Source organism: Zootoca vivipara, chromosome 10 (genome assembly GCF_963506605.1).
Source record: "Zootoca vivipara chromosome 10, rZooViv1.1, whole genome shotgun sequence".
Lineage (NCBI taxonomy): Eukaryota > Metazoa > Chordata > Lepidosauria > Squamata > Lacertidae > Zootoca > Zootoca vivipara.
Genome location: NC_083285.1, coordinates 71,294,680 through 71,320,570, shown reverse-complemented (window position 1 = coordinate 71,320,570; position 25,891 = coordinate 71,294,680). Strand labels below are relative to the sequence as shown.

The 25,891-nt window shown below is 57.1% G+C and overlaps 1 protein-coding gene across 1 annotated transcript in view; it reads right to left on the bottom strand.

The window, feature by feature from the left end:
* Positions 1–5,410: 5,410 nt before the first annotated feature.
* Positions 5,411–25,891, bottom strand: part of SND1 (staphylococcal nuclease and tudor domain containing 1) — a 241,695-nt gene continuing 221,214 nt past the window's right edge. The window contains exons 17-24 of the mRNA XM_060279344.1: positions 12,564–12,752; positions 9,699–9,840; positions 9,306–9,429; positions 8,837–8,906; positions 7,428–7,541; positions 6,094–6,297; positions 5,923–5,967; positions 5,411–5,776 (exon numbers count right to left, since the gene is read on the bottom strand). Of these exons, the coding sequence (XP_060135327.1) occupies positions 5,711–5,776; positions 5,923–5,967; positions 6,094–6,297; positions 7,428–7,541; positions 8,837–8,906; positions 9,306–9,429; positions 9,699–9,840; positions 12,564–12,752 (954 nt within the window). The 3' untranslated portion in view covers positions 5,411–5,710. The remainder of the gene's footprint in view (positions 5,777–5,922; positions 5,968–6,093; positions 6,298–7,427; positions 7,542–8,836; positions 8,907–9,305; positions 9,430–9,698; positions 9,841–12,563; positions 12,753–25,891) is intronic.

Genomic DNA, 25,891 nt, shown 5'->3' with positions numbered 1-25,891 from the left:
GGGAGACTTGGCAGCTATGAGAGGAGGGTGCCCACAATGTGGGTGGGTGGCCTTTGGAAACAGAACCGTGTGAGGAATGGTTGAACAAGCTGGGCACGTGTAGCCTGGAGAAGAGAAGCGTCCGCAGGAACAGGAGAGGGGTCTTCCAACATCCAAAGGGGCCGTCACCCAGGAAGAAGGCTTGCTCTCTCTTGCTCCAGAAGGCAGGACTACTCTGACCGGCAAGTGGAAGCTGAAAGCGCCTCTTAAATCTTGCCACAATTCAGCTGCTTTTGCAGAAACTTCCCCTGAACCAATTCCTCCTCACTTGCTTTCAATTCCTCATGTTCTCACTGGGGGAGCAATTAATGCGAGGAAGGATCAGAAAGGCCAGCACCTCCTGAGAAGCAGCACACCGTGCAAATCCGGGGCCTTTTGCCCATGCGAGTCTCCTGGTCGGGGCCAGCTCCCTCTGAGCCTCTGACCTTCACAAATCTAGCCTGGAGAAAGCAGAGCAGAGCAGGACTTGAGGGTGTGCTGGTCACCTTCCTGGGGGGGGGGGGGAGCAGGTGCCAGCAGCGCCAGCGTCAGACGAGGACCTGGGACACCAGGGTTCGAATCCCCCACGCAACCATGAAACTCACTTGGCCTTGGGAGCCAGACACTGCCTCTCTCAGCCTAGCCTACCTCCCAGGGTTGTTGTGGGGATTAAATGAGCGGGAGAAAACCATCTATGCCAGGCATCCCCAAACTTCGGCCCTCCAGATGTTTTGGACTACAGTTCCCATCTTCCCCGACCACTGGTCCTGTTAGCTAGGGATCATGGGAGTTGTAGGCCAAAACATCTGGAGGGCCGCAGTTTGGGGATGCCTGATCTATGCAACCTTGGGCACCTTTGGAGAAAAAGTTGGGATACAAAGGCAATAAACAAGCAAAGCAAAGCATGCCTGAAACAATACAGAAGGGCCCACACTGAGGGACCCCCCTCACCCCTCAGATGCATCTCACGTGTGGCCATGGTTCAAGAAGTGGGGCTCTGCTGGATCAGAGGGCTCTCCAGCTCCCCATTCCCTCTCCCAACCCCACCTGCAGGGAGCACAGGAGGGGGCATCTGGCCGCCCAGCCCCTTCTTCATGGGCGGCAATGGCTCCGATCACGGGCAAGACTGGGGAGAGACGGAGCCCAAATCTGGTGGCGAATCCCTCCATGTGTCCAATCTCAGGTCCCGGCACAGGAGAGGCTACTGCTGGCACGGCCTGTCGTTATTGATGTGCTAATTATAGGGCTGCGCTAATTCAATTTGCACATAATTACAGGATAGTGCACTGGGTGGCATGTTTCAATAATTAATGTGATAAAATAAATGTAATTGGAATAATATTTACAAAACCCTCTGAAGAGTCGCCTGCAAGGTGGAAGATGCGGAGCTGTGGGGTGCGGAGCCCAAGCCTAGAGAGCGCAGGGAGAGCCTGCTGGATCAGGCCCATGGAGCCCCATCTAGCCCCACATCCTCTTCTGGCCACCCAGGAGCCGAAGGGGAAGAAGCCCACAAGCAGCCCCTGAGCGCAACAGCCCAGCTCTGCCCACCTGGGCGAAAGCAATGCCACTTCCCAAGAGTTTGGGTGATGCAGATTCCTCCCCAGATAGATGTGGGGAACAGGGCACTTGGCTGTTGACGACTCCCGTCCCTTCTGCCCCTTTAAACGGGCAAGCAGCAAGGAGATGGCTAGCAGGCCTTTTTAGACACCTTCTTCCACGGAAGCAGACCTCTGGCCTGCCCCACGTGGGACAGCAAAGATGGGCCAAAGGGTCCGTTCTAACCAAGGTGGGTGCTCACAGCTGATAGGTCAGGCAGTTCCCCCCCCCAAAAAAACCCGTAAGGGAGGCTGGAGCATTAGGGCTACCTAGGGTCAGGCAAGACCATGGACCCTCCTGAGAGAGGTCTGAACTATTGCTCCATTCCTGGTGCACCTGACCTGGGCTGGAATAAGGAAGGCACTTCAGGGAGGAGGGAAGGAGCTGGAGGGGCCTTTGCAGGCGGGAGGCTTTTGCAGTCTCGGGCTGCCACACCCCTCCTTGAGGGGCTTGAGGGCACCCTGAGCAAGTTTGCAGATGACACCAAATTGGGAGGGGTGGCTAATACCCCAGAGGACAGGATCACACTTCAAAATGACCTTAACAGATTAGGGAACTGGGCCAAAGCAAACAAGATGAATTTTAACAAGGAGAAATGTAAAGTACGGTACTACACTTGGGCGAAAAAATATGAAAGGCACAAATACAGGATGGGAGACACTAGGCTTGAGAGAAGTACATGTGAAAAGGATCTAGGAGTCCTGGTAGACCACAAACTTGACATGAGTCAGCAGTGTGATGCAGCAGCTAAAAAAGCCAATGCAATTCTGGGCTGCATCAATAGGAGTATAGCATCTAGATCTAGGGAAGTAATAGTACCACTGTATTCTGCTCTGGTCAGACCTCACCTGAAGTACTGTGTCCAGTTCTGGGCACCACAGTTCAAGAAGGATACTGACAAGCTGGAACGTGTCCAGAAGAGGGCAACGAAAATGGTCAAAGGCCTGGAAACAAGGCCTTATGAGGAACGGCTTAGGGAGCTGGGTATGTTTAGCCTGGAGAAGAGAAGGTTAAGGGGTGATATGATAGCCATGTTCAAATATATAAAAGGATGTCATATAGAGGAGGGAGAAAGGTTGTTTTCTGGGGCTCCAGAGAAGCGGACACAGAGCAATGGATTCAAACTACAAGAAAGAAGATTCCACCTAAACATTAGGAAGAACTTCCTGACAGTAAGAGCTGTTCGGCAGTGGAATTTGCTGCCAAGGAGTGTGGTGGAGTCTCCTTCTTTGGAGGTCTGTAAGCGGAGGCTTGACAGGCATATGTCAAGAATGCTTTGATGGTGTTTCCTGCTCGGCAGGGGGTTGGACTGGATGGCTCTTGTGGTCTCTTCCAACTCTACGATTCTATGATTCCTCACGGGGAGAGAGCATCCCAGGAAAAGGAAAGAGCCTTGGCCCAGAGCAAGGCCACCTTGCACTCTCCAAAGGACTGGGAGGGATCCATCAGATCAGCACCACGGACAGAAGCCCAGAGCAAAACCCGGCTTCCCCAACTCAATGCCAGGCTTGGCCCTTCCTGCCCCGTTCAACTTGTGAGCCGCTTGGACGCCCTCTGCCCACCTGCCCCCTGTCCTTCACCCCAAGGTCCCACAGAGCAGGTTACAACATGAAAAACAGTTGGAAACAATTAGTTGCTGTTCTTTTCCAGGCGAGGCACGCCCTCCGCTCCCCATTTTAATGACTTCCCATGGAAGAATGCTTCACATCTGCCCAGACTGAATTTGCCAAGTACCGAAGGCAACCTGGCACTTCATCTCATCCTCCGAAGGGGCTGCGACTCCCCCCGGTTTTGCGCCAGCTGTGAGTCTGATGAGCCGGCTTCCCACGTCATCGCCACGACGCCACGCTAAGGGACAGGAGCCCATTGCGCGTCACCCAACCTTACGGCGATTGATCCATGGATGATCGTTTCGAGAGTAACATTTCCGCCGAGCTCTGCTCCCGCCTGCCTGCCTGTGCTCCTGCAGCTCCGGGCAAAGGCTGCAGCGATGTTGGAGCAAGCGAGGAGCTGCCCACCGCCCAGAGGCAAAAGACACCCTCCCTCCCGCTGTTGTAACACGGCTGCTTCCATCATCAAAAAGGCCGGGGGTTTGTGACCTCGTAAGGTGCAAGATAAGCAGGATTTAAATCAGCGCTTTCGTTCCAGGGCTGTTGGGGGCCTTTGCTCTCTGCCTGTCACCTCCGCCCACTCAGCCATTCCTGAGCAAACCCTGACCGCTTAGCCGAGTCTACATGGGTCCTTGGGGACCACGGAGCGCCGGCAGAAAGAGGCTCAAGCTTTGCAGAGGGCCGAGGCACATCCCCGCCTCTGATAAATAATCAGGCGGCTGCCGGGGCAAGAGGGGGCGGCAGGAGGACTCCCAGACGAGAGAGCTTTGCTCTAGCTCAGAGAGCAAGGAGACAATGCCTGACAGATTGACCCACGGCCAGACACGGCAAGCAGTCAATTAAAGGCGAGGGCTGCATTGTGTAGCGAGAGACGGCTGGATTTTGCTTTGTAGCCAGTATTGGATTCCTCCCTCCTCCACTCGCCACCAGAGAAGTCCCCTTCCTTTTCGCTTCAGCCACTATTTGCTTTGAAACGGAGGGCCGGGCTCAGAGTATTATCACATCAGAAGGAGGAACCCAGGCTTTGAGGGCAGAGCAGAGCAGCCCTCCACTGCGGGACCAGAGATCAGTGGCAGAGCACGTCCTTGGCCTCACCCTGCTAATGGCGTGCATTTCCGGCCGCCTCATCTTAAAAAAGGACGGTATAGAGTCGGCTACCCAAGTGATCAAGGGGGCAGAGCTAGGAAGAAAGGCAGCAGCGTTTGGAACCAGAAAAGGTGAGGAAGAGGCGATATGATAGAAGTTTTTCAAACTATGCCTGGCACTAGAACATGCGGACGTTCCATGAAGCTGAATGTTCAGGACGGATGAAAGAAAGCCCTTCTTCACGCAGCGCAGTGCTAAACTGTGGATCTCCCTCCCGCACATAGCTGTCAAGTTTTCCCTTTTCTCGCGAGGAAGCCTATTCAGCATAAGGGAATTTCCCTTTAAAAAAAGGGAGAACTTGACAGCTATGCTCCCGCAGGAGGAGGCAACAAAGGCCACTAACCCAGGTGGCTTGACAAGAGGATGAGACAAACCCACGGAGGAGGGGGGGGGGGTTGTCAGTGGCTTCCAGCCAGGATGGCTAAGCTCTGCCTCCCTTCATGGGAGAACAGGATGGTGCTGGGCTAGGTGGGCCCCTTGCCTGATCCACGAGGCACTTCTCAGGTTCTTAGGAAGAAAAGGAGGACAATGGCAGGAGAGGGCCTGGTCCAGGCCAAGGAAGAGCCAGCCTCCCTGCCCCCCCCCCCGTGTGGCTCTTTCCTCTGCCCTCCAACCTGGGGCTCTTCACAACTTCCATCCATCTGGTCTGCGGGGTCAAAACAGGCTTGGCCTTCTTGTACAATTTGCCTAGTTTATGTATGCATTCTTAATCCCTAACCACTGGACAAGCTTAGGACTAACAAGGAATGGGTGCCAAGGGCATAAACAATATTGGGCAAACTTGACAGTCTCAAAGTCGTAATTTGTGTATTTTGTGTGTTCTTTCTCTTTTGATGTTTGTGTTGTGAACAGCCCGGAGATCTATGGATGGAGGGTGGTATACAGATTTAAATAGCAGCAGCAGCAGTAACTCTTAACCCCACCCCACCCCCACCCCCTGGAGCAAAACGAAAGCCCCTCACCATGGCATCCTGACCCCCTGTGGCCCCCATCTCCTTGACATGCCTCCCCCCCCCCCCCGGAAAATAAAAGACACGGCCTTGGCCAGCTTCTCACTACTTTTATTGGCTTCCAAAGCGTCACGCAGACACGCCCCCCTCCCCCCCGGCTGCTGGAGGAGGAGGGTGGGGAGGGGGCTGGCTGGGAGGGAGGGGGAGACCCCAGGACTCCCTCCCTCCACAGGCCGGCCCTGCCAAGTCAGTCTGCTCCTGGAGTCGGATGAACCCCGCCCCCTCGCGCCCGCCGGGTGAGGCATTGGGCTCCAGAGGCAGGGCGGCGCTTGGGGTTCAGGAAGAGGAGAGCGTGTGGCGGGGGCCGCGAGGGGCCAGCGGGATTGTCGCTTAGCGGCTGTAGCCAAACTCGTCGGCGTCATCAGCGCGGAAGTCTCCGTAGCGCCACAAGTTCAGCTGCGAGGAGGGCAGAGGGGGGGGCAGGGTGAGACACGAGCGGCAGCCAGGGACCCCTCCCAAGACCCCCTCCGTAGGGACCGCTTGCCCCCCCCCAGCTCTCCAGCCCCCTCCCCTTGCCCGGAGGCCTCTGCTTGCTGACTTACCCGGGCACTTTTGGCTGCCTCCTGGGCATTCAGGTACTCTGTGATCTGGAGGGAAGAGGCGGAATCAGAGCAGGCCCTCTCTGCCCTTTCGCCTGCCCCCTTCTCTCCCCCCCCCCGTGCTCAGCCCCCCGCCCGCCCCACTTCCCAGGCGGACCTGCTGTCGCCACTCACCACATTCTGGAACTGCTTCTCCTTGCGCGGCTCCACCATGACCAGCCCCTCCTTCACCAGGCCCAGCCCCACGTCGCCCTTGGAGTCGGCAAACTGCAGGGTGACATGGGGGCAGCTGGGCCCGGCATGTTCCACGTTCAGCAGGCACTGCGTGTTCTGGATGTCGCGCACCACGCTGTCGACGGCGTCTGCCCTGGCCTCCTCCTGCAGAGAGCGGAAGGGGGGCCACGCTCAGTCAGAGGGAGGGGTGCCTTGAACCCGCCTTCCAGAGCGGGACAGAATATACTGGTGGCGGCAGCTCCTGAGCACCCCCATCGCTCAACCCGGACATGGAGGTCCAGCTCCGAGGGCCTTCTGGCAGTTCCCTCCCTGCGAGAAGCGAGGTTATCGGCAACCAGGCAGAGGGCCTTCTTGGTGGTGGCGCCCGCCCTGTGGAACGCCCTCCCATCGGATGTCAAGGAAATAAACCACTATCTGACTTTTAGAAGACATCTGAAGGCAGCCCTGTTTAGGGAAGCTTTTAATGTTTGGGAAACCCAGCCAGATGGGTGGGGTAAAGGTAAAGGTAAAGGGGCCCCTGACCATCAGGTCCAGTTGTGTCCGACTCTGGGGTTGTGGCGCTCATCTCGCTCTATAGGCCAAGGGAGCCGGCGTTTGTCCGCAGACAGCTTCCGGGTCATGTGGCCAGCATGACAAAGCTGCTTCTGGCGAACCAGAGCATCGCACGGAAACGCCGTTTACCTTCCCACTTGGAGCGGTCCCTATTTATCTACTTGCACTTTGATGTGCTTTCGAACTGCTAGGTGGGCAGGAGCTGGGACCAAGCAACGGGAGCTCATCCCGTTGCAGGGATTCGAACCGCCAACCTTCTGACCAGCAAGCCCTAGACTCTGTGGTTGAGGGCAGCCTCTCAACATGGGGGAGAGGCTAACAGGTGTCCTCTGGGCCCCTCTTCTCTGTGTAAATGGGCCCATTCCTCCTCCAAAGCCCCCAGAGCTGGCTGCCACCACCATATTCTTCCTTTCTGGGGGAAGACAGAACATATTTCGTCTCTCCTGCTCTTACGGCCCAACCACCGTGCTGGGGGAACCTGCATTTCACGAGGGTTTGAGAAGCAAGCAGAGAATCAGCGTTTCTGCAACACTGAGGACCCATCGCCCTTGGGCTTCCTCCCCCAGACCCTCTAGCTGCCCCTTTTGGCGATGACCTCCGGTTCTCCTCTTCCAGGTGGCAAATGAGGGGCAGCTCAAGGGCAGGAGGGCACAACTGAACCCGCAAGCTCCCCCTGGCCTCCCCCTAACGTGCCTTCCTCCCCCCCCCCGCCCCGGACTCACATCTTGGGGCACTTGGATGAAAGCAAACTTGTACTCGGCAGCCTGAGCAGGGAGGACGCGGGTGCTGAAGGCAGCTGGCAGGGTGGCCAGGCGGGTGGAGGGGAGAGTCTCCTTCTGCAGAGGGGGAAGAAAAGAAAAGGCGGCTCAGTCACCCCTTGGCGCCCGCAGATCTCAGGACAATGGGAAAAGGAAGTTTGTTTTTCACAGCAGACACACCAAATGCAACAATGGAATATTAAAAGCAGTCAAAACCACCAGTTCCCTTTGTCCTGAAGACCAGGCACACCACCCTTGTCTCTTGGGGGGGTTGGGAAGGGCACTCCCATCACCAGCACATGCTGTTCCTGAAAAGCTCCCCCCAGTACATCTCAAGCATCAAGCAGCCCCTCCGTTACCTGTCCTAAGTCCTCTCTTTTTTTTTCTTTTAAAAGGTTTTTATCTATACTTTTCATGTTTATTCATTTCATTAGTTTTACAATCATTTCAACATTTCAAAGTCTCTTTCTGCGGTCCCTTAAATTTATTTTTAAATATCTTTTGCATATCCAAATTCATTTACTGTCGTTTTCCGTCGATAGGATGAGCCCAGTTTTGGGGGGACCCCGATTTAAGAAAACGGGGAGAGATGGCACAGAATTGCTGAACTTCTGGGGGGCTGGAATTGCCAAAAATCGCTCACCCACCCACCACTGACGGTTGTGTGCGTCGCCCAAGACCCGCAGCCACCAATCAACTGCGCCATTGCCACAGAGGCAGCCAATTGCAAACAGCCCTTCACACGGCCACCAATCACCCGCCCTGTCGCCACAGAACATCTCCTGCTCACGGCTGCAACCAATCACCCGCTCTGCACTAACCACGTATAAGATGAGGGCCTATTTTAAAGCTATTTTAAAAATAAAAAGCTCTAGTCTTATACACGGAAAAATGCGGTAACTTGGTCATTTAATTATCTACTTTAAATATATACTTGGAAACAGATAAAAACACCAGCAGGGTTATTGTAAGAACCTGCAGTTTCATAAGAGGACCTGTTCTAAGTCCTATAGGGCTGCACATGTTGAACCCTTGAACTCGGGTGCAATGCAAATGCTTCGGGATTGAGACGACCAGCCCCATGGGGCACCTCCCAGTCTCCAAGGGCAGCCCCAGGTGCAATGCATTGTAACAGTCCGGATGGGAAGCGGCTAAAGGAACAGCCGCAGGGATGTCCTTGCTACGGAAGACACTTTGCGCTCCCGCAACAAGGTGGGGCTCGGGAGCCCCCACAGATTACGGACCAGGCCTTTCAGGGGGAGGGCCCCCCAGTCCAGAGGAGGTCTTGCCCCTCCCAAAGCAGCTTTGGGGCTGCTGAGGCCTCCAGCCCCCCCCCCCAGGACTCTTCCCCCAAAGACCACCCCCCCACTCACGTTTCCATAGTCGATGTAGAAGACATGCACTCTGGCTGAAGACTCCACTTTTTCCACCCGGGCGCGGTACCTGTAAGGGTGCAGGGGAGGGGGGGAATAAGCTTGAGACCCAACACTTTTCAGGGGCAGCCCACCCCCCGCCACTTGTTGCAAGGCGGGTGGGGCGGGCTGCCCCTGAAAACGAGAAAGGGGTGGGGGTGGGTGGGAAATCAGCTATGAGGTTCTCCCTTGCCAAGAGCTCCATCCTTACAGGCAGCCTCCCTGGCTGTCTGCGCCTCCCGGAATGGCCAAGGGAGGAGGCCATGGCCAAATCATCTCCCTGCCCCAGCTGGCACCCTGGGAGGCTGCCTTGCAAGTCTTAGGGGCTAAGCTGGAGGGACCCTGAGTCCCGAGGGTGGCATCCCCCACAAGGCAGCTCCCAAGGGCCCCCTGCCTGTGCCCCTCCCTCAACACAGCCCCCCCCTCTCACCACTCTCCGTCGACAAACTTGGCGATGCAGTAGTCTCCGCGGCGGGGGGTGTAGGAGCCCTCCACAGGGGGGTGGGCAGCAATCTCGCTCCGCATGGTCTCCATCAGCTTCTCCAGCTGGGTCCCTAAAACAAAGGGGGGGGGGGCGGGAATGAGAGACTCAGGGCCTGAAGGAAGCGATGATCAGCAGCTGCCCCAGGGCAGAATGGGGCAGGCAGAGCTTGGCTTGGGTCAGTTGCCAAGCTTGCAGGGGACCCGAAGACGCTTTCTCAGCACCACCCACCCACCCACGTACAAGCCCCCTGGAGCAGGTCCCTGGGTCTGTCCTGCAACCATTCTGGCAGAGCGTAAATCAAACCGGGGAGCTCTCCCCCCCCCCGCCTTGCCCCCCTACCTGTCTCCACATCCTGCACATAGAAGTGGAGGTCATCCGTGATCTCCGTGACAAAGACGGGTTTGTAGTTGGCCGTGCGCTCCTTCTCCTCGGGCACCAGAACCACGTCCTCCACGGGGGCCTCTTCGTAGTGCGACCACACCTGGGGGGGGGAGGGGGGAACGAGGATGGAGACAGAGGTCACAGGAGCCAGAGAGGGTCGGTGCGCAAGCCTAGGAATGATCTCACAGGCCAGGAAGGGGAGTTGGGCACCGGGCAGAAAAGGCTCCAAGGTTCAGCCGGCGCTCCACAGGAGAGGTGACTTTGGAAGCAGGGAAGCAGCTACAGCCCCTCCAGCTGATGTGGGCAGCCTTTCCTGGGAGCGCAGAACCCCGCATCTCTTAGGGTCAGGGGAGGTAGACAGTGGCCCCCCAACCAGCACCTTGTGCTGAGGACAGCCCAACACAGAAAGCTTTCTGGGCAGGCTCAGAGCTCCCAGCCGTGGCTGCGTGAAGCGGAGGAGGAGACAGGCAGGCAGGCAGGCAGGCACACCCCACCGCCCCCCCCCCCGTGTCAGGTGGCAGCCTCACCCGGGCCCCTGCGCAACAGGAGCACGGCACGGCTGCGCTGATGCAAAGAGACAGGCTGTCAAGTCCGATCGAGTCGCTGGGTGGGCGACCGAGCAGGGGGAGCTGTGACAGGCAGGCAAGGCAAGGCAGCCGGGCTGGGGAAGGGAGCCCATGACGCTCCCTCTCCCTCTCTCTGCCGCTCAATTTACACCTCCACACACCAGAGAGAGGAGCAGGGGGAGGTCAGCAGGCAGGAGACAGCTTGGCTCTGGGGCTGCCACCCCTGGAAGCCCCTCTCTCTGCCCCAAATGCAGATCTCGGCCTCCTGGCAACGGTGCCGCCCTCGTGCAGGCGCCCAGCCTGACCCACACAACCACCCTGGCGGAGAAGGCAGCGCAGGGATGGTGACAGGAGTCCAAAAGGACTGCTCTTCAAACCCAAAGAGCTCAAGCGCCACGGCCACACAATGTTCACCAGCCACGTTCCCAGGGATGCCACGGAAACGGCGGGGAGGGAAACGGAAGCAGCCAAAAATGGACACCCAGGGTGTTGCAGCCAAGAGAGGAAGGGAGCAAGGCCCTTAGCCAGAGCAGCCCAAGCTGGGTCCCCTCGGCCCGAGGTGGGCTGAGGGTGGGGAGAGGCCCGGGGCTGCCATGCCAAAGGCTGCCGGCCTTCTACCTTCTCTGAGGAGCAGGGGCTCCAGAACCGCCTGACCAGGAGGGACGATGGTGGCCGGCCCTGGCCGATAACACAGCGCTCAGCCCCTGCATGGTCTCTAGCTGCCAGGGCAAGGGCTAGGGTATGGGCACCGTGGTGAGGCTGGCTGCAAGGGAGCTGAGCCGAGGGAGGCAGAGGCATCTACCTGGGGGGGGGGGTGAGAAGAGTCCAGTCGACAGCCGGGCGTGAAGAAGCGCAGGCAAGGGCCAGGCTGATTGGAGGGGAGGGGCCGTGGAAGGGGGCGGGCAAAGGCAGCCACCTCTTCCAATCCCGCGGCTCAGTCCGGCCATGCTGTGTGCCCCCCCCCCTTGCAAGGAGCAGGCCCACACCTTCACACACAATTTCCGCGCCGGCGACACAAATCACGCCGGACGTGGCTGCTTCCCCAGAGGCGCCCAAACAGCCTCTGATTTAATTAATGGAAGAGTTAAGTCAAACGGTGCTCGGAGCCCTCGGGGGGCCGGTGCTTCTCGGGCAACACTCTCCCGCCGGAACGGGCTCCATTAAGGCAGGGGGAGCAAGTGCCCGTCTCCCCCCCCCACTGGCACCCAGGATGCTTCTGTGCCTGACTAGGTTCTCCCCAAACTGGGCTGCTTCGCAGTTCACGAGGCAGGCCTGGGAAGAGACGAGCACTGACAGGCTGCATGGTGGGTGGTCCCCTCCCCCCCCTCCAGCCCCCCAGAAGCTCCTTTGCTCAATCTCCTCCTGCCCTTGGGGCAGAAAAAGAGCAAGCCCGCCATGGAATTGGGGCTGCCCCAGAGGAGTGCGGACTCTTCACATCCTCTGCCTCCGAGGACTGACAAGGGGCCTTCGCAGGCATTTGTCAGTGCCAAGCCGGAGCCATTTGCATCTTGGGATGGCCCCCCAAGGCCGCTCGGCCGTCCAGCACGCTGGCAAAGTCCCGGGGAGGCTGGTGGGAAGCAGCCCCCCCCCTCTCGCCCCACGGATGCTCACAGGCTCACGCACGGCTCCCCAAGGGGCAAGTCAATCGTCCACAGACATTCTGGATTCTCGGAATGGAGGAGGGAGAAGAGACGGAGGGAGCTCAAGAGGTCTCCTCTCCTAAGTTGTCAGGATGCCATCCTTGCAGGGGAACCGCAGCAGCAGTCAGGGGTGGAGAGGCCCACCTTCTCCCCCCTCCCCAAAACCCCCCAGCTCCACGCATCGGGAAAAGGCTTTGTGCCTCCAGGAGGGGAGGAGGGCAGGGGCAAAGCGCTCCCATTCTCCCCACGTTCCAAGGCAGCAGCAAGACAGGAGAAAGAGCAAGGCAAGTTATGAATCGGCAATTAAAAACTGAGCGCGGGCAGCCCTGGCTCAGGTGGGGATTCCTCAGCGCTGGCAGGCGTGGGCCTGGCAACGGGGCAAAGGGCACCTGGCATGCATTTGGCAAACGGCACCCCAAACCTGGTCGGCTGGTGGGGAGAGTGGAAGGGGACGGATCCCGGCCCGGCCGAGAGGGGAGCATTGCACCAAGTGATGCTGGGGAGCCACTGAGCCTTGGGGGCACACCCAGGCGTTGCCCCTTTCTGGACCAGAAAGAAGGCCCTCCCCCGGCCTCCCCCCTCCCTCCCTCCCTCCCTCCCTCTCCGCTGGCTGGTACCTTCTCCTTCTTCTGCTTGGCAGCCTCCTCTGCGGCCACCAGGGGCTTGTAGTAGTTGCTGCGTTCCGCCGTGAAGTGCACCTTGGACAACGCCTGCTCCACCAAGGCCACCGACAGGTTGACGCCGTCGATGTGCAGCCAGCCAATGAAGTTCCCGGCTTTGTCCATGCTCTCCACCTCCACCTCCACCTGCAGGAGACACAAAGGGGGCAGAAAACCGTCAGGGGGCACGGTGAAGGGCGTCCAGGTGAGAGGGAACTGCAAACCTTTCCAGCCTGGGATCACCCCAAGATTCGGCCACCTGCACCCCTAGATTTAGGTGCCGCAAAGTGCCATTTCGCCAGGCGGCTTGCTCTGACACCAAGAAGCCGCCTCCCCGGCAATACCCTCCAGCCTGCGTGGGACCCACGGGTGTGGGGAAACGGGTGGCGAAAATAAAGCTCTCTCACACACAAGCCGCCTAGGGCAACAGCACTTGAACAAATTCAAAATCAATCTGCTCTCCGATCCCGGGGATCAAGCAGCACATGACTTTGCTTCAGGGACTGCCCTTGTCAGGCGCACAGCACAGAAATCAATCCTCGCTCAGGACACAATGAGCGACAGTCAAGTGCCAGGGACGTGGGGCCTCAACGTCACCGCAGTGTCACCCCCCACCCACCTCCGGGGCACAGCTGGTTGGCAAGAGGGCCACAAATCCTGGTGGCGGTAGCAGCAGCAGCAGTGCCACAGAGCTCAGGCCGCCCAGGGACAGCTCCGAGGGGCCTCTCCCAGCAGCCCTCCCCCCAAATCGCCCTGCCTTGATACTCCTGGGCTCAGTTCGGGAAGGGAGCTTGCGTGACCTCCTGCTATTCGAGCGAGGCCTTCTTCTTGCTGGGAGCTGGCCCATAACCTTCTGGGGCGACCTTGGGCCCACTATGCCTCTTGGCCCAGCCTGCCCCACAGAATAAAACTGGAGAAAGCTGGGAAAGGGGGGGGAGAGATACAGCTCCCCAAATCACCCTGGAGGGCAGGTGCAGTAAAAATGAAACAAACATATACATTTCTTGGCTAAACTGTAGGATTGCAGCCCTCTCCCGTTCGAAAAGCAGGCCAAGATGTAGACGCATATTTGGGGTGCCAAAGGGGCTGGGGCTCTTCTGGCACCGGTCGAGGGCAGTCCCGTGGCGCCTGAGGAAGGAGCCCAGGGTGGCAGCGCCCAGCTGGTGTTGCTCCCCACCCAATCCCTCTGGCCATGCTGCCTTTCCATGCCAGCCCCCTCCCCCCCCCCCAGCCGCAGAGCCAAGGGGGCCTCTGGCTTGGAGGCGGCTGCGCTAGGATGAAGCCGGCCCCTGCTCCAAAGCCATAAAACTCCGCCCTCACGACTACAAACACTTGTATTCATTTAAGCTGCTTCAAGCTCGATTAAGCAATAAAATGGATGTCTAAATATCCAGGAATTTGATGAGGTTTGCAGACAAGGGCGCAAGTGCAGCGCTGGCCAGGGGAGAAGGCAAGCCGGCTCCTCTGCCCCGCCGGCCACGCTGGGAGCTGGGCCCAGGGGCCAAGGGCTCCAGAGACCCTCTGCAGGGCACACCGAGCAGGCCCCGCGTGGAGCCACGGGGGCGCAATGGCACAGGAGCCCCCACCTCTCTCTGCACCTGCCGGGGCAGTGCCAAAAAGCTCCCCTCTCCAGGTACGCAAGGGCCACTGCAGAAGGGCAGGTTGGAGACCCCACGAAAGGGGTCAGGCGGCGCTTTCACCCCCTGGCCAGCACACCAGGAAGGGGCTCTCACAAACCTCCCACATCTGGGTGTGGGTGAGAGGGAAGGAGCCAGCAAGAGACACTTGGAAGTGCTGGTTGCTGGCTCCCCCCCCTCTCTCTGCACCCCCCACCCCACCGGCAATTGCTTTCCTTGCAAACATTCTGCAGCCCCGCTGGGGAGCAGGAGAAGAGCCAAGCCATTCCATTAGTTCCTTGCTTTTTCCACAGGAAAGGTCTCAAAGTGACTTTGCAAGAGAAAAGACTACCAGTCACAGCGGCTGTCTATTGCTGCTGTCTCCTGTACGAGAGGCAGAAGACCAGTTGCTGCTGAAGACGAGTGGCCTGGGGTGGAGACACTCCTGTGCTGCTTCCACTTGGGGGGGGGTGCAGGGTGCTGGATGAGACCAAGGCCTCTGGTCTGATCCAGCAGCAGCAGCAGCAGGAGGAGGAGGAGGAGGAGGAGGGGGGGGTTCTGGGCAAGTTTCTTGAGCACCAGCCTTTCCTGGCCCTCGCCCAGGGAGAGGGTCTGCCCAGGACAAATCAGGTAGGCTGCTCTGAACTGGGCATTTTTTTTCTCCATTAAGTCCTGCCTAGGAGAAGCAGCAACTGCTTCTGTAATACGGGGAGACAAAGCACACGAATGAAATATGCAAAGGAAAACATCAGACACTCCAGCCGCTTTCCAGGCAGATTAGCATTTGCCCGCTATTCATAATGGATCTGCCCATAATTAGCAAGAAGCAAATGGTGCGAGAGGCACAGGCAGCTCAGTGCGCTGGGAGTAGGAGAAGCAGAGCCCAGCCCCAAATGTCCCCACACGCAGCCTGGGCATACGGGCACCTCTGGAAGCTTCCTGGGCACCTGGGGGGCTGGCGCTGCCAGGTTGAGCAGGGAGAGGGGAAGGCTTGGGTGGGGCTCCCACGCGACTGTCTTCTCATCCAAGTAGGGAAAGGATGGCTGATTCTGCTTGCCTGGAGTCAGGTGGCAGCCCCAGCACCCTCACCTCTGTTGGGCCGGCAGAACCTGCCCAGGAGGCACACACCCTGCAGGGCTGGCCTGGGCATTTGCAGACATCCAATCTGGGGGGGGGCAACTGGAAGGATTCCTCACCCCACCCCAAGACAAGAGGCAGAAGAAATCACTCCAGGTGAGCCCTGCCAGTGAGCCATCATGCCTGGCACCGGCAAAGAGGAAGCCGAAGGCAAATCAAGATCAGGGTGAGAAATTCCCTCTCTTTCTTTTGGCAGGAGGGGAGGTAAAGGTAAAGGGACCCCTGACCATTAGGTCCAGTCGTGACCGACTCTGGGGTTGCGCGCTCATCTCGCATTATTGGCCGAGGGAGCTGGTGTACAGCTTCCAGGTCATGTGGCCAGCATGACAAAGCCGCTTCTGGCAAACCAGAGCAGCACATGGAAACACCATTTACCTTCCCGCTGTAGCGGTTCCTATTTATCTACTTGCATTTTGACGTGCTTTCGAACTGCTAGGTTGGCAGGAGCTGGGACCAAGCAACGGGAGCTCACCCCGTCACAGGGATTCGAACCGCCGACCTTCTGATCAGCAAGCCCTAGGCTCAGTGGTTTAGCCCACAGCGCCACCTGGGTCGCTGTGGTTAAACCACTGAGGAGGGGAAGAGGTGTCTATTTGTGGGGAGACCAGCTGCTGCTGAGCAGAGAGAACCCACCAAGCAAAACCTGGGCCTGCTTCCCCTGTGAGCCTGGATAAAAGCAGCTCAGGACTGGAGCCCTGCCCTGGGGGTCTGGCCAAGGGCGACCAGGGCCAAGGGAGGGTGCCCGGGGGGTAGGAGGGGGGTGGGACGATGACAAGGAGCTGCCTTGTCAGCTGGCCTGGAGAGGAAAGCAGCAGAGGAAGTCCTGGGGCTCTGAACCATGAGCGCAAGCTGCCTAAAGGCTGGGCAGGATGTTCTCATGTGCAGGGAACACCCCAGAGGCAACCGGCCCAAGTCAGCTGGGCCTTCTGGGAGACCTGGAGGAGTCCTACAGAAGGCAGCCCCAATCCCCCAGTGAACAGGCTCCAAGCCCAGGAGATGCTGCTGGGGATAAGAGATTCTCAGGCCCTTCTCTTCCCCCGCCCCCCAGCTGCTATGCACAGAGCAGGATGCAGGCCAATAGCCAAGGAAGACCGTGGCTCGCCCTGGCCTTTGGGCACTTTCCACCCAGCCCCACGGATCCTGGACGCCCACGGCTACAGCTGCCTCCCTGCCCTGCAGCTCCCAGCTCCTCTTGCCGTTTAGGCTTTATTCAGTTGTGAAAAAGGCTTTTGATGCATAAAGCAAAGCACTTAGCAGAGAAGCAGGTTGTTAAACTGCTGCACGGGGAGGAGGTGGGAGGGGGAAAGGAGCGGCAACAACAAGAGGCAACCTGGAGGGGCTTCAAAGCCCACCCACCACCAGGATCTCCTGCCTCTCGAAGCTGCCCACTGGGTCGCCTCCCCTTGCCATGAAGGGAGAGGGAGGAGGGGCTGGGCGCCCCCAGGGCTTCAAGTGGCCTCTTGAAAAATTCAAGTGTTCTCCGCTTCCCGAAGGCAAGCCGGGGGAGATCCACTGCGGCGCAGCGCAAGCAGATCGTTTTGCAAAATGAACCACTTAAGTACGGGCTCACCCAAAGGAATCTCTTGAGTTCATGAGAAGTTCTCCCTCGGCAACAACAAATAAATGCTCAAAGCACGAGGCTCCAAAGAGAAATCAGGACCACACACAAGTCATAAGATGAGATCTCTGACAGACAGACTGTCGACAGGTGACTCTTTCTCCATAACTGAACTTCCATGCTAGAAAAGGTTTGCTCTCTTTCATTTGCACCTGCCGTAATCTAGAGGCCAGCTCGACTCTCCTGCCGCCTGGGGCAAGGCAGGTGTCCCCTGGAGGTGGCTCTGAGCTCTACCCCTTGTTGTGAAAAGGCTTCTGCTGGTCCTCCGCAGGCCTTGAGGGGCCATGCCTGGCCTCTCCCATCAAGTCCTCTCTTGCTCTCCTCCTCCTTTTCCATTGGTCGCTGCTGCTTTGGGCTGCCTGCCCCCTTGCCAGGGGTCCAAAGGGCTGCAATGCACCCTGAAGGCTCCGCGTGCAAAAACAGGCCGAGGGAGACCTTGGAGGGTTGCCCGGGGCACTCATCAGGTAATATTGGGGGCCACCCCAGCCCTTCTCCCGCAGACTTTGATTCCAAACTTTGCAATTGAAAAGAGACACGATTTGTCACCGTAAGGTTGCGGAAATTTAAAAGCCATAACCATCACACAGGCCAATAGATTAGGAGGCGGAATGGCATGATTAGAATAACTATGTGCTCCAGATATCCATCTTATTAAACTTAACGTTAAAAAAAGCACACTCCCCTTGCCCCCGCCCCCCCCCTGGAGACTCGGCTTATGGCTTCCGCTCTCCTCCTGAGGCCCATCCATCACCCTCCTTTCCTCCCCCCCCCCACCCAGGAACCAGGCCTGGAATTATGAACCGCTGAGCGAGAGGCAGAAGTTTTAAATTAAGTATTCAAAGGCGGAGGTGAGCCGTGAAAATGATAACAGGGGTTGTTGTAAGGCAGGGAGGCAAGATTTACAATCCCCTGCATGGGGGGGAAGCCGCGACTGGGGGTGGAGGGGAGGGAAGCCAAATGAGGAGGGGGCAATGAATTTTAAAAGGCAGACGGGTCAGAAGTCCTGCCAGTTGGAGTGATAAAAGCGAAGTCGACAAGAATCCGGTGCTGCCATTAACGTCAGCCGTCTTGTATATCTTATATTTACAGTATACACACGCAGAGCGTGGCCTGTGTGAGACAGGCTCGCCTTTCAGTCTGGATACTGCAGCCTCACCAAAGAAGTAGTACCACTGTATTGTGCTCTGGTCAGACCTCACCTGGAGTACAGTGTCCAGTTCTGGGCACCACAGTTCAAGAAGGATACAGACAAGCTGGAACGTGTCCAGAAGAGGGCAACCAAAATGGTCAAAGGCCTGGAAACGATGCCTTATGAGGAACGGCTTAGGGAGCTGGGTATGTTTAGCCTGGAGAAGAGAAGGTTAAGGGGTGATATGATAGCCATGTTCAAATATATGAAAGGATGTCATATGGAGGAGGGAGAAAGATTGTTTTCTGCTGCTCCAGAGAAGCGGACATGGAGCAATGGATTCAAACTACAAGAAAGAAGATTCCACCTAAACATTAGGAAGAACTTCCTGACAGTAAGAGCTGTTCGGCAGTGGAATTTGCTGCCAAGGAGTGTGGTGGAGACTCCTTCTTTGGACGTCTTTAAGCAGGGCCTTGACAGCCATATGTCAAGAATGCTTTGATGGTGTTTCCTGCTTGGCAGGGGGTTGGACTGGATGGCCCTTGGGGTCTCTTCCAACTCTATGATTCTAAGTTGCAGAAGAAGTCCAGCGGCAGACGGAGAAGGTGCAGCTGAGACTGTCCCCTTTCCAAAACCTCTGGCGATCCACAGCTGCCCATCAGTGTCGGCAGTGCTGAACTAGATCAGCCAAGAGTCTGACTCTGCAGAAGGCAGCTGTTGAACCTGCCTCTTCCCCAGCCTCTCAAGGCCTTGCTTTCAGAGCCCCCGGAAGGCGTGGAGAAGCTTCTATGGGTCCCCTTTGGAAGGGAGCTCCCACCTTCCTCTCCACAGAAAGCCAGGACCCCTTGCATTTTACCCACGGCAGTTTCCCTTGAGGAAAGCGCTCAGCCCAAGAGGGACCTTCACCCAGCACACTGCTCCCTAGAGCCCGAAACCTCCCAGACCCTCGGGCAGGAGGACCAGCCACAAATCCCTACGGCCGACCCCACCAAGAACAGGGCTGGAATGGTAAGTTCCAACCAGAGGGTCGGATGGGGACGATGGACGACGCCGAAATGGCGAAATTACCTGGGAAAATCAGAGACCAAGAAGAGAAGAAATCAAGGAGGAATGGGGGAAATTATCATGTATTTCAGAGAACATTATAAACAACTAAAAAAAACACCTTGGCAGGATTAGAGTAATGCTTGTAACGTGCAAAATACAATGGGAAAATGGTGAATAATATTCCTAACAAATTAAGAGAAAATTGGATAAGCTGAAGGAAAAAGGGATGGGCAACAGAAACCAGGGAAGGGGGGTGGGAAGTCACGGGATTCTAAATGTGAAGGCGAATGATAAGTTTAAATTGAAATTGTTATGTAAAATCTAATTAAAAAGATATATATATATATATATATATATATATATATATATATATATATATATAGAATAGTAAGTCCAGCAGCCCTGAAGAGAAAGGGACCATGAAGCACGGAGGGGAGGGAGCCGGCCTTCGCACCCGCCTCTGGGGCTCTCAGCCCACCCAGAGGGAGGCTCGCTTCCAGCTGTTGTGCTGGTTGTCAAGGCAGGCGAGCAGAGGAGCCTCCAAGCCCACTGAGTGATTGACAGGGCTCGCTAGGTAAACGCGCCGGCACTTGCCTGTCACGCTCAGGCCTCATCCTCTGACAAGTATCTATTAGTACCGGAGTTTATACACATCTCATGTCAACCCCCCCTGCTGCGGACGCCGCATGGACACGGCGGAAGGAGGAATTACTGGGGAGCCAGGACTTGTCAAAACCTCTCCCTCGGCTTCCCAGAAGCTAGCTGCTCGGTGGGCTCCTCCCGCAGCATCAGATTCATTGGGCTGTGTGCGTGGAGCTTTTGAGGCCTCCCAGCCCAAGAACCCAGCAGGGTGCTGTGTGGCAGCATAAAGGGCCAGGATGCAGAAGGGTCGTATCTGACGGACGGCCTCGCTCCTGCGCTTGGTCTGGAGTCAGAGAGCGACGGGGCACAGCCAGGAGCTGACAAATTCTGCAACCCGAAATGCCGCATGCAAGGAGAGAGACCTCCTCCCCCCCCCCCCCCCGGCCGCCACATGTGCAGCTTATCATTCTGCCTGCGCACCTGGCCTCTCTTTGTGTCTGTTTTGGGGGGTGCTTGTAGCTGCGTCGATTCAAAGGCTGCCCCTCTCCCCAGTGAATTCCGCTCGTGTTTGTAAAGTGATAAGCATTGCAGATTCTTCCCGACACAATCTGGCTTCTCCTTCCTGGCCCCCAGCAGGAGAGCAACTCCAGGTGCCTACCTGCCCAGAGGGGTTGTTGCAGATCCAAGGCAGAGATCGAGAGGGGCAGGCACAGGCTGCTGAGGAATCCGGGGGGGGGGAGGGTGGCATGCCCCCCCTGCCCAATTTGCAGGGACAGAACGGCTCCTGGCACCCAACCCTCAGGCCCAAAAAGGTTGGCCATAGCCCCACAAACTGGCCGCTGGTCCACAAGCTCTCTTTGCCCAGGTGTTCTCCTTCCTTCCTTCCTTCCTTCCTTCCTTCCTTCCTTCCTTCCTTCCTTCCTTCCTTCCTTCCTTCCTTCCTTCCTTCCTTCCTTCCTTCCTTCCTCTGAAGCACCAATCCTTTGCTTAACAAAGTTGCCCCTGTAGCTCTACCCCGCTCCTCGAAGGAGGACCTTGTCTCTTGTGTGAAATAAAGGAACAAGGAGCAGCAGGAGGGAGGAGGAGAGTTTTCTCGCTGTCTGCCTGGGACTGAACCAGGCCTCTCTTGTACCCTAAAGGGACAAGGATGGAGGAGAAAGGGACACAAGTCTCTCGAGGGATGGGGAGCATCAAGGACACCCATCTCGGCAGCCCTGGACCAGGAGAGGAGCAGGTGACCAAGGGGCACCTTGAGAGCCCCGCAGAGCCTGCGGTGCCAAGGGTAGGAGAGGGCAGGCAAGGGAGGCAGGAGCTCAGGAAGCAGTGCTCCCCCCCCCAATAGTCCAGAGGCCCTGGAGGTCACCTGAGGTCACCTGAGGAACGTGGGCTGACTGGGCTGCACCACACTCAGGAAAGCAGTGAGCAACCTGTGGGGTTGGTGGCACATGCTCAACCAACTGGCCGGCCTCAGCATCCCAATGGTCCAAAGTAAAACCACCCACCCACCCCCTGCCCCTGAGGTGCTCACAGATCCGTCCCTTGGGAGGGATGCAACAGCCTCTCCTCAGCTCCCCATGAAGCCCTGCTTCAAAACTGGGGTGCCTAAATTATAGCCCACGTCTGCACACGAGGAAAGCCCATTGTCCTCCTCCTCCTCCATGCAACAATGGGGGAATGCTGAAGAACAGGCTGGCTTCCCAGGCAGAAGTTGAGGGCATCAGGGTAAAAAAACCCAAGACCCCCAAGCCCACTCCTGTGTCTCCTGACTACCTGCTATGGGAAAGGGGGTCCTGCCTTAGTGGCTGGGTCCAGGCCAAGGCCCACTTCTGATCACTCAGATCAGCAGATTTCCCGTGTGATGGAGCCGCAGCAGAAGCGGGCTAGTGGTTTGGCCAAAGCTCTGACTCCCAAGGGCCCCAGCTCCTAGAGTCAGCCGAGAGAAGCCCCAAAAGGGCATCCCCCCCCAGCCAGCCCCAACAGAGAGGGAGGGACAGAGAAACTGAGCCGCCAGAAGAAGAAGAAGAAGAAGACCTGGGCAGCCCAGAACATCTGCGGGATCTTCCTCCTGGAACAACCACAGGGAAGCTGGAGAAGGAAGGCCCCCTCCCCCTTCCAAACCACTGTCCATTGCCATCTCCCAGGACCATCACAAACTCACTTCCTAAAGAGAAGCCCCCCCCCCAATAATCCCCACTAAACCAAATGCTGCTGGCTGCAGCAGCACATTTCCACTTGCTGAGGGTGTGTGTGTGCCCCCCCCCCGGAGGTACTCAAAATCCAACGGCCAACACAGCAAAAAAGCCCTTGCAGGGGGGAGAAGTGCTGCTTCGGCAGCAGGTAAGCAGCATTGAAGGAGACACACAAAGCGCCTTTTCGTTAAGCAAACTAAGCTACCTTGCAGGATCCTGGAGGGGCTCAGGGCAATGCTGCTTAATGCAGCAAGTTCAAATGTACTGGAGAGAGATTGAGCAGAGAGGCGAGGGAAGAGGGGGGGGGAGGAGAGAGATCCCAGGGAGAGCCAGCCCACCCAGCCAGCCACGGACTGCTGCAGCGCAAAAGACGAGCCCCATCACAGCTGGGGGGGGGGAGAGAAAGGGTATCGTCTTTGGGTTGCTAAGAAGGAAGAGCCAGGCAAGCCATCAGCACGAGGCATTAAACCACGGGCTAGAGATAAACACACAAGCGCCAGCCTGCAGGAGACCTCGGGGGGGGGCTGTGCTCCCCTCCCTCCCGAGGCTCAGAGAGCACCTCCCTGAGGTTCCAGGCGTGGAAAGAGAGAGCCAGAGGCCTCCCAGGGCCATGATTTGGCTGCCCTTGGCAAATGGAGGCGCACAACACAACATGGCCCAACACGACCCCAGAGTGTGCGAGAGCAGCAGGCATCAATTATAAATAAAGAGCCAGCATAGATCCCGGACCAGCAGGGAAAAGGAGCCATCCTTGCAGGGCCCACAGAACCAGCCGCCTCCAGGGGGCTGCTCTGGGAGCCGGTGCCTTTCTGACGCCACAGATCAGCACACCCAGAACCAGGGAGGGACGGAGAAGCCCCCCGCCTACGTCAGGAGGCAGCAGCCCAATGCCACGCGGCCCCCCACCCCACGCTGCTGATCGGTACTGATTTCCTACGCATCTCATTGATCTGCCCTGTTCTCAACTTTACATAAAACATTCCGGCTCTGATTGTCAAGGGATCAACAATCCTTTTCCGCTCGGGGCTCCCAAGGCATCACTTCCCAATGGGATACACCAAGGGCTGGGGGGGGGGGCAGAGGCACAAAGAGCCCTAGCAGGGCAGGAGTCACAGGGCTGGGCTTTGGGCTCCATCTCCGGACACCCACACAGCAGCTGCCACGCTGACCTACCTCGCAGGGTTGCTGTGAGAATGGACTTTGTGAAGCACACGCAGTGCTCTCAAGGGACTCTGCGGGGGCCAAGGACTCTTCTAAATTAAAAGAAAACGCAAACCCTGTTGGAAGTGCTGGGGTGCAACTCAGCTTGCGTTGAAGGCTGGTGCATTTGCATGGGCAGAAGGCGGGGGGGGGAGCCTTCCATGTTTCCTAGACTGTTTTCCTGACCTGACCTGCCTCTTTCCTTTCTCGCTCTCTCCTGCAGACACGCAGGAGTGAGCGCGGCTCTTGGCAGCTCCACTTTAGTTAGCTAGAACTAGGATCTTTCCTGTCCAACCGTTTATTTCCTACAATAAAACCGGCTTTCTCATTTTACATACTCCGAGTCTCAGTGTGGTTACATCAAGGGTGAAACATGCTCCTCCAGGCAAGCGTTTCAGTGCGCTGTTTGACTTCTGCTGATGCATTTAAACTCCAAATGCCACCAGGTGATGTGGCTCAGTTTGGCGTGCAGATATACAGGAAACACAAAACCCACCTTCAGACATTGTGGGCTGGACTGAACTAATGCAGCGTTCCACCGCAAGCCAGCCAAAGGGCTCCAGCCAGCGCAATGGGGCTTCCTCCCCTCCTGCCCCAAATCCCCTGGGGAGGGGGGAGCAGAATCATAGAATCATATAATTGGAAGAGACCACAAGGGCCATCCAGTCCAACCCCCTGCCAAGCAGGAAACACCATCAAAGCATTCTTGACATATGCCTGTCAAGCCTCTGCTTAAAGACCTCCAAAGAAGGAGACTCCACCACACTCCTTGGCAGCAAATTCCACTGCCGAACAGCTCTTACTGTCAGGAAGTTCTTCCTAATGTTGAGGTGGAATCTTCTTTCTTGAAGTTTGAATCCATTGCTCCGTGTCCGCTTCTCTGGAGCAGCAGAAAACAATCTTTCACCCTCCTCTATATGACATCCTTTCATATATTTGAACATGGCTATCATATCACCCCTTAACCTTCTCTTCTCCAGGCTAAACATACCCAGCTCCCTAAGCCGTTGCCCTCCTCTGGACACGTTCCAGCTTGTCAGTATCCTTCTTAAACTGTGGTGCCCAGAACTGGACACAGTACTCCAGGTGAGGTCTGACCAGAGAAGAATCCCAGAGCAGCAGACAAGGAGCGAGGGTGTCTTTACGGCAAGCAGAACAGCTTGTGCTGATAGAGAGTCATATTAGCACAAGGCTCAATCCCACCCACCCCTATTTCCCCTGCCCTATCTTGGAGCGACGGCCAGATCCATCAGCAGGCCTGAGACCTTCTGCTTAGAGGTCCAGGGACACCTGAGGTGGGAGGCGTAGCAGAGGTTGAAGGATGATGCCCATTGCCACACCTGAAGGGATGCTGGTGGCCTGGCACTACCTGGGGTTCCCAAAGGCTGCCAGAGAAACATGCTTTAGGCTGGTGGGCTCTCACCTCCCCCTGCCTCCTTTACAAAAGGAGAGAGACACAGGCCTGAGGGAGGACACCAAGGAAAGCTCTGGGGGCAGCTAGGTCAGCACTGACAAACCTAGACAGCATCTTTAAAAGCAGAGACATCACCTTGCCTACAAAGGTCCGTCTAGTTAAAGCTATGGTTTTCCCAGTAGTGATGTATGGAAGTGAGAGCTGGACCATCAAGAAGGCTGATCGCCGAAGAATCGATGCTTTTGAATTGTGGTGCTGGAGGAGACTCTTGAGAGTCCCATGGACTGCAAGAAGATCAAACCTATCCATTCTGAAGGAAATCAGCCCTGAGTGCTCACTGGAAGGACAGATTGTGAAGCTGAGGCTCCAAGACTTTGGCCACCTCATGAGAAGAGAAGACTCCCTGGAAAAGACCCTGGTGTTGGGAAAGATTGAGGGCACTAGGAGAAGGGGACGACAGAGGACGAGATGGCTGGACAGTGTTCTCGAAGCTACGAACATGAGTTTGACCAAACTGCGGGAGGCGGTGGAAGACAGGAGTGCCTGGCGTGCTATGGTCCATGGGGTCACGAAGAGTCGGACATGACTAAACGACTAAACAACAACAGGTCAGCACAGGCTGAGAACTGGGAGCCCTTCTCATGGCAGGTGGCTTCCATCTTCACAGGAGCCAGCTCTAGAAAACGGTGCCTAGTGAAGACCAGCTCCCACATTTTCCAACACAGCTAGATCTGTGTGTCAACTTAGAATCATAGAATCATAGAGTTGGAAGAGACCACAAGGGCCATCCAGTCCAACCCCCTGCCAAGCAGGAAACACCATCAAAGCATACTTGACATCAAAGCATAACTTGCACTTTTGGCCGTGGAAAGACGAGTCTGCTCTGCAGCCAAGGAGAGAAAGCAGCCCAATCCATGGTCCATTCCCACAACTGCTCCCCCCTGACCAGGACACAAGAGTAGGGGCGTCCCTTTCGGCTCACGCATGCAAGCACACCAGGGCAACTTCCCCCTTCTCCCCAGGAGCAAAAAGGGAGGCAGGTGAGGCCTATGGAACGGCACGCTCAGCCTACCATGTTAGCTGGTGGGAAGCCAAAAGCTCCTCCACACACAAGATGCGCAGGGCATGTCAGTGGCAAAGTACAGAGTCGCCCCCCCCCAAAAGGCCCCAGTGAGGCTGGCAACTGCAGGGCTCTGGATGGATCCCAAAGCGGGGAGCTCTTCTCCGCAAGAGGACAACCCTCCTGGGAGGCGGGCGAGAGTGTGCCTGTGTGAGGGACGAGTGATTGATTATTCCTGCTACTTTCTGCACTCCACCCTCGCCTATCACGCCGTTATCTTATCAGGACAGGCCT